This window comes from Coenobita brevimanus, chromosome 75 (genome assembly GCF_032717465.1).
Source record: "Coenobita brevimanus isolate Jiangsu-jjx chromosome 75, ASM3271746v2, whole genome shotgun sequence".
NCBI lineage: Eukaryota > Metazoa > Arthropoda > Malacostraca > Decapoda > Coenobitidae > Coenobita > Coenobita brevimanus.
Genome location: NC_137028.1, coordinates 26,505,758 through 26,521,293, shown reverse-complemented (window position 1 = coordinate 26,521,293; position 15,536 = coordinate 26,505,758). Strand labels below are relative to the sequence as shown.

General features: G+C 42.3%; 1 protein-coding gene across 1 annotated transcript in view; it reads left to right on the top strand.

Moving 5' to 3' along the window:
* The window catches only part of LOC145408094 (uncharacterized), a 343,836-nt gene that overhangs the window by 206,609 nt on the left and 121,691 nt on the right, over nucleotides 1–15,536 (top strand). The window contains exon 2 of the mRNA XM_080278901.1: nucleotides 4,977–5,182. Within this exon, the coding sequence (XP_080135027.1) occupies nucleotides 4,977–5,182 (206 nt within the window). The remainder of the gene's footprint in view (nucleotides 1–4,976; nucleotides 5,183–15,536) is intronic.

The following is a 15,536-nucleotide window of genomic DNA, read 5'->3' as shown; positions in this document are numbered from 1 at the left end:
TTTAAAAAAAAAAAAAAAAAATACGGTAATTAGCTACCATGTTATCACCATGTTGATTAATTTTGATTAGTTCTAATTGGCCATCAGGGACGCTACTTTAGCAGCAGTAATGTACACATATAACTTCGCCGTAACACGTTACACATGTTAGAGATGTTTAGAAAGTTCTTTATTCACTCTCTTCGATTTCTTTAGAGGACAGTCAGCCAGCCCTTTACAGTCAGACAAACAGGCAATTTAAATTATCTGAGCGCAACCCTCAAATTTTACACTTAGTTTCTGTTCAAGCTGCCTGCCCCACTCGCCCAGCTTTCCCCACTCCGACTCTCGGAAAAGCATTGTTAGATGCACTGAAAAATACCTAGTTCCATTTTGGACCAATAGAGGGGACTCTATGAAAATCCACCTTTTTGCAGTATCATCAGCATTGTCCAAAATGTTGGTAGCTGTAATGAACGCCATTAAATTTAGTTCCAGTTTGGTCACATGAATCATCATTTAGTCTGAACAGCCTTCGTTAGCTTCAGTAAAATGATTCATCAGTCGATATGAATCATGTTCTCTGAGCCATAGCTTCAAATTCACTTTGTGTTTGTGCTCGCCCTACCTGCACCGGTCGCCCGGCCTGCCCCACTTCGACGCTCAGAAAAACGTCGCTAGACGCACCGAAAAACGTTGTAGTTCCAATTTGGACCAAAAGAGGGACACTAAGAACATCTTCCTTTTTGCAAGCTTAGCACCGTTTTGCAGACTTTTAGCAGCTGCAATGCACATATCAAAATTAGCCGAAAAATCTACATCTTTAAAAGCTGTTTAGAGGGCTCTGTATGCATCCCATTTGATGTCCACTGAAAACAGACAGACAGACAGACAGACAAGGCAAACAGACATTCTCTCTCTCTCTCTCTCTCTATACGCATATATATATATATATATATATATATATATATATATATATATATATATATATATATATATATATATATATATATATATATATATATATATATATATATATATATATATATATATATATATATATATATATATATATATATATATATATATATATATATATATATACACAATATACTGTATATATATATATATATATATATATATATATATATATATATTGCGTCCTCCCCCCTGTGGCGGGGGGGACAATCTAGCCGCACTACGGGGTGATACTACTACTCTGCGGCCAGGTTGTGTTAGGAAGAATTCCGCCACCGTACTCTCTGCGTGTCGTAAAAGGCGACTAATAGGGGCTTGGTGAGGGGACTGGGGACCCTCTCCTGTTTTTTTTTAGTTCCTACAATGAGGCAGGAAATAGAAAGGGAAGGGAGAATGAGTTATCCCCATACCCTGAAGATTGGGCCCATGAATGTGCGTGGATGTAGTACGATTGAGGCTAAAAAGGAGGAGACTGGGAGAATGTTTCTGCGAAGAAAGTTGGATGTGTCAGCTTTGAGTGAAACAAAGATGAAAGGGAAAGGTGAGTTTAAGTTTGGAAGTGTGAATGGAAGACTGTCAGGTGCTGACAGAGGAAGGGCGAGAGAAGGTGTGACCTTGTTAGTGAGGCCGGATGTGCGGCAGTGTGTGATTGAATGGAAGGAGGTGTCATTGAGACTGATGTGGGTGAAAACGAAATTTGAACGTGAGTTGTGGGTATCTGTGAATGCATATGGGCCTGGTAGTGAAAGGGATGAAGAAGAGAGGGAGTCTTCTGGAATGATGATGATGAGTGTCTGCAGAGTTCTGGAGCGAATGTGAATGTAGTAATGATGGGAGATCTGAATGCTAGAGTGGGAAATGTAGCAGTTGAAGGTGTAGTTGGTATGCATGATGTACCTGGAAGAAATGAAAATGGGGAACGAATGATAGGGATGTGTATTGAGCGAGAGATGGTGATTGGAAATGCCTTGTTTGAGAAGAAAAGTATTTAAAAGTATACATGGGCGAGACAGGAGGATGGAAGGGTCGTTGATAGAGCTTTGATTACTATGTGGTTGTGTCCAGGAATGTAATAGGAAGATTTGTTGGATGTGAGAGTTTTGAGAAGGGAGGGTGGAGGTATGTCTGACCAATACCTGATGGAGAGAAACTTCAGAGTAGGTAAGAGATGGGAAAGAGACAGGACAGTCAGATGTGGCAGGGAGGTTTTGAAAGTGATTGAGCTGGATAAACGAAAGAAAATGATAGAGTATCACGAGAAATTGAAAGATGAATGGAACGCAGTGAAACATCAGGAGAATGGCAGTGTGGAGAAGGAATGGTAGTTGTTCAAGAGTGCTGTGGTGGGGCATGCGGAAAAGATGTGTGGTGTGAGACGAGTGGGTGGTGGTGTAAGAATGGGAAGTGAATGGTGGTGCGAGGAAGCAAGTATGGCTGCGGCTGAGAAGAAACGTGCATAAGAAGTGTGGCTGCAGAGGAAGGATGAGGTGTCATATGAGAGGTATAAGGAAAAAAGGAATAGGGCGAGGAGGGTTGTGCGTGATGCTAAAGTGGCAGCAGATGAGAGGTGGGGTAGGAGGTTGACTGAGAATTTTCAACAGAATAAGAAAATGTTTTGGAAGGAAGTGAAAAGGGTGCAAAAGGGGAGGGTCAGGGAAGGAAGAGCGATTAAAAGCAGAGGATGGAAGGATGTTAACTGAGATAGATGCAGCAAGGAAGAGATGGGTGGAGTATTTTGAAAGATTGTTAAATGTAGAGGAGGAAAGGGAGGCTGAGATTGTGGCAGATGGAAGGGTGCAAGGATGTATGGTATGTAGGAGGACTACTGGGCCTTGAGAGCAGGCTGTAAAGGAATAAATGTGTTGGGAGAATTGAATGATTCTTTGATCACGATGGAGGAAGTGCAGGAGGCAGTAAAGGAGGTGAAAACAGGGAAAACTGCAGGTATGGATGGGTGTGCTGAGGAATGCCTGAAAGGGAATGGAGTGACTGTTGTTGAGTGGTTAGTATGATTGTTGAACGTATGCTTTGTGAGAGGTATGGTGCCACTTAGGTGGACAAGTACTTGTTTGGTTCTGTTGTATAAAGGTAAGGGTGATAAGTATGAATGTACTAGCTTTAAGAGTATAAGTCTGTTGAGTGTTGAAAGTAAGGTGTATGGTAGAGTGTTAATTAAGAGAGTTCGAAAGGATACAGAGGGAGTGACTGGTGAGGAGCAGTGTGGCCCTAAGAGAGGGAGGGGATGCGTGCATCAGGTGACTGCTGTGAGACAGGTGTGTGAAAAGTATTTAGGGAATGGTAAGGATGTGTTTCGGGCATTCATGGATTTAAAGAAAGCTTATGATAGAATTGATAGGGAGGGTTTGTGGACTGTTTTAAGATTGTATGGACTTGATGTTAGGTTGCTAAAAGGAGAGAAAAGTTTTTATGTAATTAGTAGAGCGTGTGTAAGAGTGGGAAATACTGTGAGTGATTGGTTTCCCGTGAGAGTGGGGCTGCGACGGAGATGTGTGATGTCGCCTTGGTTGTTAAATATTTATGGAGATAGTATTGTAAAAGTGGTGAATGCAAGAGTGTTAAGTGGAGGTTTGAGTCTGGTGAATGCCAATGGTAGAGAGTGGAATCTGAATCAGCTGCTGTTTGCGGATGACACTGAACTGGTGGCTGATTCAGAGGAGAGATTGAAACAGTTGGTAGAGGAGTTTGGGTGTGTGAAAAGAAGGAATTGAGAGGAAATGAGAATAGGAGTAAAGTGATGAAGTGTGCGAGGTTGGTAGATGGTGGGAGGATGAATATGGTTTTGAATGGTGAGTTGCTTGAGGAGGTAGAGTGTTTTAAGTATTTAGAGTCACATGTTGATGTGGATGGAAGAATAGATGTAGAAGTGAAGTTTAGAATGAATGAAGTAGGAAGGGTGCTGGGAGGAATGAAAAAGTGTTTAGATGTCGTTCGCTTAGCATGGATGTAAAGAGAAGGATGTATGAGGGTGTTGTGGTACCGACAGCGTTATATGGGGCTGAAACATGGAATATGGGTATAGCAGAGAGGAAAAGTTTGAATGTAATGGAGATGAGGTGTCTAAGGAGTGTGTGTGGAATGACGCATATGGATCGAGTGAGAAATGATGAAGTGCGAAGGAGAACTGGAGTTGTTTTGAAGATGGCTGATCGAGTTGAGCAGAGGGTGTTGTGATGGTTTGGGCATATGGAGAGAATGGATGATGAGTGACTGGTGAAAAAGATATCTGGATCGGATGTGAGCGGTGTAAGGCTGAGAGGAAGACCAAGAATAGGATTAATGGACGGTGTGAAGAGAGTGTTGGATGCGAGAGGGATGTCTGTTGAGCAAGGAAGAGTGGCTGCGAGTGAAAGGAATGATTGGAGAGAAATTGTGAATGAATAAATGACGACGCAGCCCTGAGTGGATATTCTCCCCCTTTTGGTCTGATCAGCTGATCAGGTCAGATGCGGGTAAGGGGATGGGTCTATTATGATGTGGCAGGGGTAAACCAGCTCTTCTGTCGGGCCCTGCAGCGGATATCGCTGACTGCACTGCGCAGTTGACCCTCGTGCAGTGTGGTGCGGTGAGGATATGTCCCTTCTCCTTTTTGGGGCTAAGATGCGAATGAATGTGTGTGTGGATGAGTAAATTGGGAGTGTGTCGTCCTGTATCGGCTACCTCCCTTTCTTTAGGGGAAGCAGCCTAGGCATATATAGATATATAGCTAGATAGACGGAGAGAGAGAGAGAGAGAGAGAGAGAGAGAGAGAGAGAGAGAGAGAGAGAGAGAGAGAGAGGAAGGACAGATAGATGGAAAGATGGATGCACACACACACACACACACACACACACACACACACACACACACACACACACACACACATATATATATATATATATATATATATATATATATATATATAAGCAATAGGCATAGATAGACTACTATATTATTTTCCTTATTTTTCATGTCTAACCTTTTCTCTAATACACTTTTCCTGTCTTCTTTCCTCCCCCAAGCCATGTGGTGCCTGAAGATCGTAAATGTGTCGGTGCCAGAGTGGGTGGTGGCGGGTGACAGTGCCAAGCTGGAGTGCCACGTGGACTTAGAGGGTGACACGCTGTACTCCCTCACCTGGTGGCGGGACAAAGCACAGTTTTACCAGTTCTCACCAACATCACCCAGAGTTAAGACCCTGCATCACCTGGATGGCATTACCGTCGATGTGAGTATTTTAGCATTGTTACACTGCCCACTCATTTGGTCTGTTGCCAGACGCCTTAATCCTGTGAGGGGTGGCTACAAACAAATTGCCGCCATGTCGCCCTCTCCTCCGACATTTCTCTTCCCCCTTCACAGCCTACACCCCCCTCTCTCATAAACCTCCCCACTCCATCCCTCCATCTCATCCTCGGCCTCCCCCTCCCTCTCCCCTCCTCCACCTCACTCACATTCACTTTCCTCGTAAGTTTCTCACTCTCCATCCTCTTCACATGGCCAAACCACCTCAGTGTATTTCTCCTAACACATCCACACTACCGCTCCCCTTCATTTCCTCATATGTCTGTCTGTCTCTCCATGTAACTCCACATGCTTCTGTCAAATAGCTCGTTTTCCACTGCTCTCATTCTTGACTTGTGTCCTTCTAACAAGGTCCAAGCTTCGCTTCCACATGTTAGAATTGGTAACATAATACTGTCATGCAGCGACTTTTTTACTTCCATGCTCACTTCCCTATTGTTAATCACTACTTTCAAAGAACCAGCAATCTTTCCTCCTTGTTGTACCCTTTCAAGCACTACACCCTCCAATCTTCCACCTTTACTCACCACACTACCAAGTACTTAAATGCACTTACATTTCCCATTTCCTCATCATCCAACCTTACTGTACAGGCTATTCAGTGTCTTCATTTCTCTTGAAGACCATAACTTTACTATCCCCTACATTCACTTTAGATTCCGTTTCTTACACACTCTCCCAAACTCATTCACCAAGCCTTGCAGTTCCGCTTCATCTTCACCTAACAGTACGGTATCATTTGCAAACAGCAGTACAGGAAGTTTCCAAATACTGCCATCTCTCATTAGAGTCGCTCCAACATCCACTGCTCTACCTTGTATGCCATATACAGACTGAACAGCCATGGAGACATGGCACATCCATGTTTCAATCCAACATTCGGATAGAAAAAAAATCACTCAAGTCATCATCTACATGCACCGTAGCCTTAGCACTCTCATACATACTCTTCGTGGCATTCAACAGCTTCCCGTTTACATCATAAATTATATTCTTAATGTTTTCAACATTCCTTGTTTATCCATTCTACCATATGCTTTCTTCAAATCCATGATGCCCGCATACAACTTCTTTCCCTTCTCAAGAAACTTTTCCTCTAAAAACCTAAGGGTGAATATCTGATCTACACAACCTCTTCCCGTCCTAAAACCTACCAGTTCTTCTCCAGCTAACTCCTCTGTTATTTCCCCAACTCTGTCAATAAGTATCTAACCCTATACATTTCCTGTTACACTAAGAAGACATATGCAGTTATGATTACCACACGCTTCTTTTTAGCTTTTTCCTCTGAAGCCTTTGAGGGAGTAACTATACCTGACTTCCAGTCCTTCGAGACTCTACGTTCCTCCTAGGCCAATCTGCACATCTTCCATATCCATTGTGCTATTATCTCTCCCCCATACTTCATCATTTCACCGTACACTCCATCAATTCCTAGGGCTTTCCTCATTTTGACATTGTTCACTACATCCGTCCTACTGATCTCGTCCTCTTTTCTCACCTCCATCCTTCTCCCAGCCACTTATACTCGCATTGCTCTCATTCTTTATAGTTAACAGTTCCTTAAAGTTTTCTCATCATCGGATCACCTCTTCTCCCTTCTCCGTTATCAATCTACCATTCATATCTTTCATTCCCCTACTAACTTGTTCATCACCCTGCATTTACTCTTTCCGGAGCATTTTCTTACAGGGAAACGTCGTCTGTGGCACTTTGGAGCCGCGGACTGGGAGGCCATCAGGCAGTACTTCTTTGATTTTCCCTGGAATGATTATTGCTTCCATGGCCGGGAGCCATCTGAGTGTGCCTTGCGCATTACGGAGGTTATTCTCTCGGGCATGGAAGCATACATTCCTTTCTCATATCCTTTGACTAATGCAAGAAAGCCTTGGTTTAATCACGCTTGTTCTAATGCTGTCCGCAACAAGGTGAGGGCCTACAAAAGGTACCAGAGCCAACCCACCCCTGAATCACATCATCTTTACGTTTCTGCCCGGAATCGTGCTAAGTCTGTTCTTCGCTCTACTAAAAATAATTTCATCCATACTAAATGCTCTCAACTCTCCAACTCGAATTCTTCCCGCTTCTTCTGGCACCTTGCCAAAAATCTTTCTAACAACTTTACCTCATCATCCTTCCCTCCTCTTTTCTACTCTGATGGTTTTGTAGCCATTTCTTCTACTGATAAAGCAGATCTCTTCGCACAGACTTTCTCCTCCAATTCCACCTTAGACGATTCCGGTGCTGTTCCTCCATCACTTCCCCCCTCTGACTTCCTCGTGGCTGACATTAAAATTTCTTCAGTTGATGTATTTTCTGCCATCACTGGCCTCAGTACTAACAAGGCATATGGGCCTGATGGGGTCCCTCCTGTTGTTCTCAAGAACTGTGCTTCTGTGCTTACACCCTGCCTAGGCAAACTCTTTCGCCTTTGTCTGTCAACTTGTACCTTTCCTTCTTGCTGGAAGTTTGCTCTCATTCAGCCAGTCCCAAAGAAGGGTGACTACTCCCAACCCTCCAACTATCGTCCAATTGCTTTAACGTCCTGTATTTCAAAAGTTTTCGAGTCAATTCTCAATAGAAAAATTTTAAGGCATCTTTCCTATCACAACCTTCTTTCCGATCGTCAGTATGGGTTCCGTCAGGGACGCTCCACTGGCGATCTTCTCACCTACCTTTCAGACTCCTGGTCATCCTCCATTCGGGACTTTGGCGAAAGCTTTGCCATTGCACTTGACATCTCAAAGGCTTTCGATCGAGTCTGGCATAAATCTTTAATTTCCAAACTGCCGTCCTACGGTTTCTATCCTTCTATCTGTGCCTTCATCGCTAGCTTCCTTTCTGGTCGTTCTATAGCCGCTGTTGTAGACGGCCTTCGTTCTTCTCCTAGATCTATCAACAGTGGTGTTCCTCAGGGCTCTGTCCTATCACCAACTCTCTTCCTTTTATTCATCAATGATCTTCTAAGCTGTACATCTAACCCTATCCACTCATACGCTGATGACTCCACCCTTCTCCTTTCCATTCGGTTCACGCAACGCCCATCTCAACAGTTACTTCAACAAACAAGGGATGAGGCTATGGCACACCTAATGTCTGACTTGGCTCGTATCTCTGACTGGGGTAAAAATAATATGGTTGTTTTTAATGCATCTAAGACTCAGTTCTTACACCTATCAACCCGACAAAATCTTCCACAGGTATACCCACTAATGTTTAATAATATTCAGCTTAATCCTGCACCATCCTTGAACATGCTTGGGGTTTCATTTACTCAGGACTTATCTTGGAAAGATCATATTACATCTCTTGTAAAATCTGCTTCCAAGAGATTGGGTGTGCTAAGCTGACTCCGCTCTTTCTTTACCCCTGCACAATTGTTGACTCTATACAGGGGTTTTATCTGCCCCTGTGTGGAGTACAACTCTCATGTGTGGGGAGGCTCCCCACATACAGCTCTTCTCAATAGGGTGGAGTCAAAGGCTTTTCGTCTCATTAACTCTCCTCCTCTTACTGACTCCCTTCAACCTCTGTCTCTTCGCCGCACTGCTGCATCTTTATCTCTTTTCTGTCGCTACTTTAATGGTCACTGCTCCTCTGAACTGTCTGCTTGCATTCCTCCACCTCTACGACGGGCGCGTAGCACCCGTCTGGCAGCAAACTCTCATCCCTTTTCTGTCCAACTCTCTAATGCAAGAGTTAACCGTTACTCCCAGTCTTTCATTTATGCAACAGGTCAGCTCTGGAACTGTCTCCCTCTGTCTGTATTTCCTGCTGCCTATGATCTCCAGTCTTTCAAACGCAGTGTGTCCAGGCATCTCAAAATGATCGGATCTTGAATTTGGCTCTCTATTGTGTTTTGTTTTTCTCTTGGAGGGAACTGTTACTGCGGGCTCATGGCCTTTGGTTCCTGCTTCCTCGCATAAAAAATAAAAAAATAAATTCCCTCCACTTTACACTCAAATTCCTTCCAGATTTTTCAGACACTTGTTACTCTCTCATTCCTCTCAGCATATCCATCTCTAAACTTCCTCCATGCCTCTGTTTCCCATCCACTCACTTTGTGCTTTCTTCTTTTGCGCCACAACTTGTCTCACCTCTTCATTCCACTATGCTGTTCCCTGCAATCCCTTTCGTCTTCTCTTCACCCCATACACCATCTCACATGCTACACAGATTCTGTCTATGAATATCTTGCACACACCTTCCACCTCCCCCATCTGCTCCAAATCATATTTACCCAATCTCTCCTCCAATTCTTTCTTATATTCTGCCTTTTTTCCCCATCCTCTTGCAACCTTTCAACCTTCCTTTTATGGACTAATTATTCCTGTCTTTCCCTCCTTCTGTTCATCCACTGTATTTGTACCTTGACTTTCACCACGACCAAGTGGTGGTCAGAAAGTCCAATCCTCACCCTCTGTATGTTCTTGCATCCAATACATACCTTATTCTCTCACACACACACACACACACACACACACACACACACACACACACACACACACACACACACACACACACACACACACACACACACACACACACACACACACACACACACACACACACACACACACACACACACACACACACACACACACACACACACACACACACACACACACACACACACACACACACACACACACACACACACACACACACACACACACACACACACACACACACACACACACACACACACACACACACACACACACACACACACACACACACACACACACACACACACACACACACACACACACACACACACACACACACACACACACACACACACACACACACACACACACACACACACACACACACACACACACACACACACACACACACACACACACACACACACACAATCATTCCTTGCCTTCCGTTCATTCATCACTCCCCACGTATACCTGCGCATCATTTTGTACCTCAAGAGTGTAATGGCTATCACCAACACCATACCCGCACAAATGCCCACTAGAGCACTGTCATTCTCATCCCATTCTGAGGGCACACCCCACTCAACCAGCTACTCCATCCACCAGCACTTTCCCTACTTTTCCATTCATATCTCCAATCAAAAACATTCCATCATTCCTCTCAAACTTTTCCATTCACACTTCCACATTTGCCCAGAACTCTTCTTTGGCTCTGCTTGGACGATCTTGCATTGGCGCATACACACACAGAATCGCCCACGTTTGTATTTCTACTTTCAATCTTACTCACAGTCCTTGAACCAACTGATCCATGCTCTCTTATATTCTTTATTCTTATGCACACAACAGCACATATACGTTCTTTCGTCCTCTCATTCTCACCTACACCCGCGCATATACCCCATCCATACTCACTCTCGCACTTTCACCTCTCCATTTAGTGTCAGTCAATAATTTTTTGATTTGTTTAATATTAACACACACACACATACACATATACATTGTGTGTTTATATATATATATATATATATATATATATATATATATATATATATATATATATATATATATATATATATATCAGAAAAAGATTGACAGTGACAGTTTAAGATTTGACCTGAGGCTTATACGAGTATTAACTCTTGGACATAAAAGCTAAACTGACAAGGGAATCAATTTGGTGCTAGAAAGATGCTAAATGTCTGCCATAATGGAGGAGAGATATATGTATATAACATACATTGAAACAGCGATGTAGGGATAGAGATGCAGCAATGTGCAGGAAAGAGAGAGATTGAAGACAGTCAGTAAGCACAGGGAAATTGATGAGAAGAATATCGTTTGACTCCACCTTGGATAGAAGGGCTTTATGTGATAACCTCCAAATCATGAAAGTTATACTCCACGCAAGGTCGAATAAGGTCCTATGCAATATTAACAGCTGTACATGTGCAAGGAACGTATGAAGTAGCTTAACTCCCCCATGCTCTTGGAAGCGAATTTTTCAAGAAAGATATTGAGATCTTTCCTCGTAGACTCTGAGAGAAAGAAATCCCAAGGATCTTGAGAAGATACGGGGAGCTGTGGGGTGTATTACTGAATACTAAAGTATTTTCCATTGGAAAAATTTGGCGTATTGAAAGACAATGGAACTGATTACTGACGCAGTAAAAACAAAAACATTAGTTTTACCATAGGCAGAAGTTATGTTAGAAACATGGTTTGCCATAGCATCATTTCGTGAGAGCCCAAGTAACTGCTGTGACGGGTGCTGTGGAAAGTGTGGAATATGTGAAGGGTGGACGCATCAGTGCATGAATGGAGAGTAGATAAGTAACTAATAAACAGAAGGAAGAGAGGTGATGAAAGGGTAAAGTCCTGGGAAACACCACTATTCATAGGCCTAGTAAAAAACAGAAGTTGTCTGCTATGGCAACTATAGAACAACCAGAAAGGAAGCTAGGGATTAGGCTCAGACAGAATGATATGAACTGTAGGAACGCAGCTTGAAACAAATATGTGATAGACTCTGTCCACAGACTTTGAATGTCAAATGCAGTTGCGAAATTTACGCTAGATTCTCGAAATGAGGTTGACTGAGACGAAATATATTGCAAGCAAGAACATATACTGGCAGTCAGAAAGCTTATGCGAAGAAAGGTGCTATGAAAATTTTCTATTCAGAATAGAGTTAAAGGCTTTAGAAAAATGAGATATTAAAGCAATATGAATAACTCTTGTGAGATAAGAATGAAAGAGGAGAAAATATGTAGGGTCTCCTTTTTTGCCTTCTATTCCCTCTTCCATCTATTCATCTTTCAAATCTTTTTATCTCATGTTCTTTTTAGCTTTGAAGCAGTTCACGCATTATTATAGTCTATCCTTGCCAACTTCGAAGGATTTTACTAAACAAGGAGAAACCACATTTAGTGACATGGTTTGCCCTACATATCCTCATATCTCTCACTAAGCTGAAGAAAAAAAAAATCATGTGAAAATAGCGAGATTGAAAATAAAATATGTAACCAGAGTGAAGAGCTTAAATTTACTCTCTCTCTCTCTCTCTCTCTCTCTCTCTCACACACACACACACACACACACACACACACACACACACACACACACACACACACACACACACACACACACACTGCTTATCACATCCGGTATCATTATCTCTTTTATAGCAGCGAGGCATATAATGCTATCTGTCCCAATATTATTCCATGTATTTAATTTCCTGGTCATGTTTTCAATGTATTTTTGGTGTCGAATTCCGTTCCATTTTACCTCACCTGTTTTTCAGTTTTCTGTGTGTTAAATTTCACTCGCAGGTTTTTCATATTTGTTTTGGAGTGTATTGCCTTTTTTATTATTTTGTCTTTTATTTCTTATGATTCTTACAAAAGTGTCTTATTGTTCCACTTTATTTTCATTTTAAGTCGGCTCCATGGCGTAGTATACAATTCCTTTCGTGCCATTTCCAGCCCGCAGTTGTTTCGCCCATGAGAGAAGTTTTAAAACGAAAAGGTGATATTATACGAAGAACTGATTAACTTCATCAATACCAGGATGCTCTTTCTTGCATTAAATGGCCTGGTACCAGCGTGAATAAGCGATAAATGGCGCTCCATGGTTGAACGTTTTAATATTGGTTTGCATTTTTGGGTGATTTCCGTATAACCTCATCTTTTGTATGTCTCACGCATATTTTCACCTAGTTTATGACACACACACACACACACACACACACACACACACACACACACACACACACACACACACACACACACACACACACACACACACACACACACACACACACACACACACACACACACACACACACACACACACACACACACACACACACACGACGGAAATACATACCATATTTATCACAACCGGAACCAATATTTTTTTCCAACATAAAGCCATAAAATGTCTATCCCTCCATATTTTTCCCTACATTTAATTTCCTCGTCATGTTCTAACTGTATTTTTGGTGTCAAATTGCGTTCCATTTTGCCACAGTCATTTTGCACTCCCCTGTTTATTCAGTTTACAAAGTTTTTCGTTTATACATTTTTCGAGATTTTTCTTTCTCATTATATATATATATATATATATATATATATATATATATATATATATCATATACCTTTGGTTTACTTTAGTCTTGACCACGTTTTTACTGGCGTCGTTTTTGGTTGCATTGTTTCATATATATATTTTTTTTTTAACCAAGCCAGTACGATGACGATTTATTGATTTATTTATTCAATTACCAGATTAGTTTATTGTGATTAAGGAGAAAGACAAAAATGAACCGGAGGCGATATGCAGGGTGATCCGGAAACAGTGCCCCACCAGAAACTCAGCTTGCGGTATCTAATATTTTGCAGGAAGGGGTCAGTCTACTGGTGTGAGCGTGATTGTGGCAGCTGCAGTTGGAAATTAATTAATGATCCAGGACATACATGGATAACGCTGACGGTGAAGTCCCAATAGCATACAATAAAATCTAGATTGTGAAAAAAAGGAGCGCCGTGCATAGACTATCTTGTGCATGTATGTTCCTGCCTATCTATCTATCTATTGCCAGACGCCTTAATCCCATACGGGGTGGCCACAAGCAAATCGCCTTCACGTCGCCTTGTCCCCCGCCATTTCACTACCCTGCTCCCAGCTCACACCCCCCTTTCTCATATACCGGTACCTCTCCACTCCATCCCTCCATCTCATCTTTGGCCTCCCCTTCCCTCTCTCCCCCTCCACCTCACTCATATACACTCTCCACCTCAGTCTCTCACTCTCCATCCTCTCCACATGGCCAAACCACCTTAGTGTGTTTATCCTAACGCTTCCTGTCACATCCACATTCACACCACAACGCTCCTTCACATCCTTATTTGTCAGTCTGTCTCTCCATCTGACTCCACATGCTTCTTTCAGATAACTCATTTCCACTGCTCTCACTCTTGACTTGTGTCCCTCCAACAGCGTCCAAGCTCCACCATCTGTTATTTCATACTCTTATCACCGATTTTATGTATCCTCTCTCTCTCTCTCTCTCTCTCTCTTCTGTTCCCCCTTTCTTCTTCCTTTCCGCCATCTCCTGCTCTCCCTCCATCCCTTTCTTCTCCCCTCTCCCATTCACTTCATTCTTTCATTCCCTCTGTTCTTCTCATGCCCTCTTTTTCTCTCCTACTTTCATTACTTACTTCAGTCTCTGTCCTTTTACCTTCTTACTCTCTAAGGAAACCAAACAGTGACAGACATACTGATTAATTTTAAGCCATTTTGTTAAAGGGTAGGCTATGACTGTGATTCGATGATAAGCAGGAAGGCCTTACTAATCCCCTAATCCTTCTAGCCCAGTGTTACTGACACTTTTTCACTTCATTCCCCATTTGTGGGGATCTTAACATCCTCGTGCTTCTCCATCACCTCACAAATATTGATGAAATAAAAATGTTTTGGTGCTCTTCATTTATTTTAATGCTTACAACAATTAATCAGATTATATATTTTTGTTACATATCAATGGGATGGATGACACTGCTTTCAGTCAGTCGACTCATTCGACGTTGAGTCACTAATAATGCACATCTCGTATCTGGGTTGACATCCAACCGGTTTCGGCTTTTACTTTTTATATTATGTATAAGGGTGGGGAAACCAGATTGACATAATTATGTTGTGGAAAATAGCAAGAGGGCTCTAAGAGCGATTTCACAGACACACACTGGTTTGCTGCTTACACTAGCCCTTCACGAACCCTCGAAAATCCTGCCGTGGCCCCCTTGGAGCCATGGCTCCCACTTTGAGAACCAGTATTCTTCTAAGAACCAGTGTTCTGGCCGAAGCCGGCCGGAAAATGAGAAGAATTACGTTCCAGAATAGATAATTGTCATGGAAATTTCATATGAAAGGATGAAAGGAAATCCTACTCAACACTGTATTAACTTCGGTGAAATCACATGGTTATTCAATAAACAATGAAGTTACTTATGACTGTGTCCTGCATGATCTGTACTGGACACAAAGTTACACATTAGAAATTTATCATTTGGCAATGGTCATGGTATATCACGCCAAATTTTGTGAGGACAGTATCACTATCTAACCAGATACCAAACATTCCCTTGGGTGTTCTTTTGCTCCATATGTGTGTGTGTGTGTGTGTGTGTGTGTGTGTGTGTGTGTGTGTGTGTGTGTGTGTGTGTGTGTGTGTGTGTGTGTGAACAAAAAACTCAAATTGTATTTATCCGTTTCTAATTAAATGAAGGGGTTGAGGATCAACGGAGCGGTTGGCTTTTTATT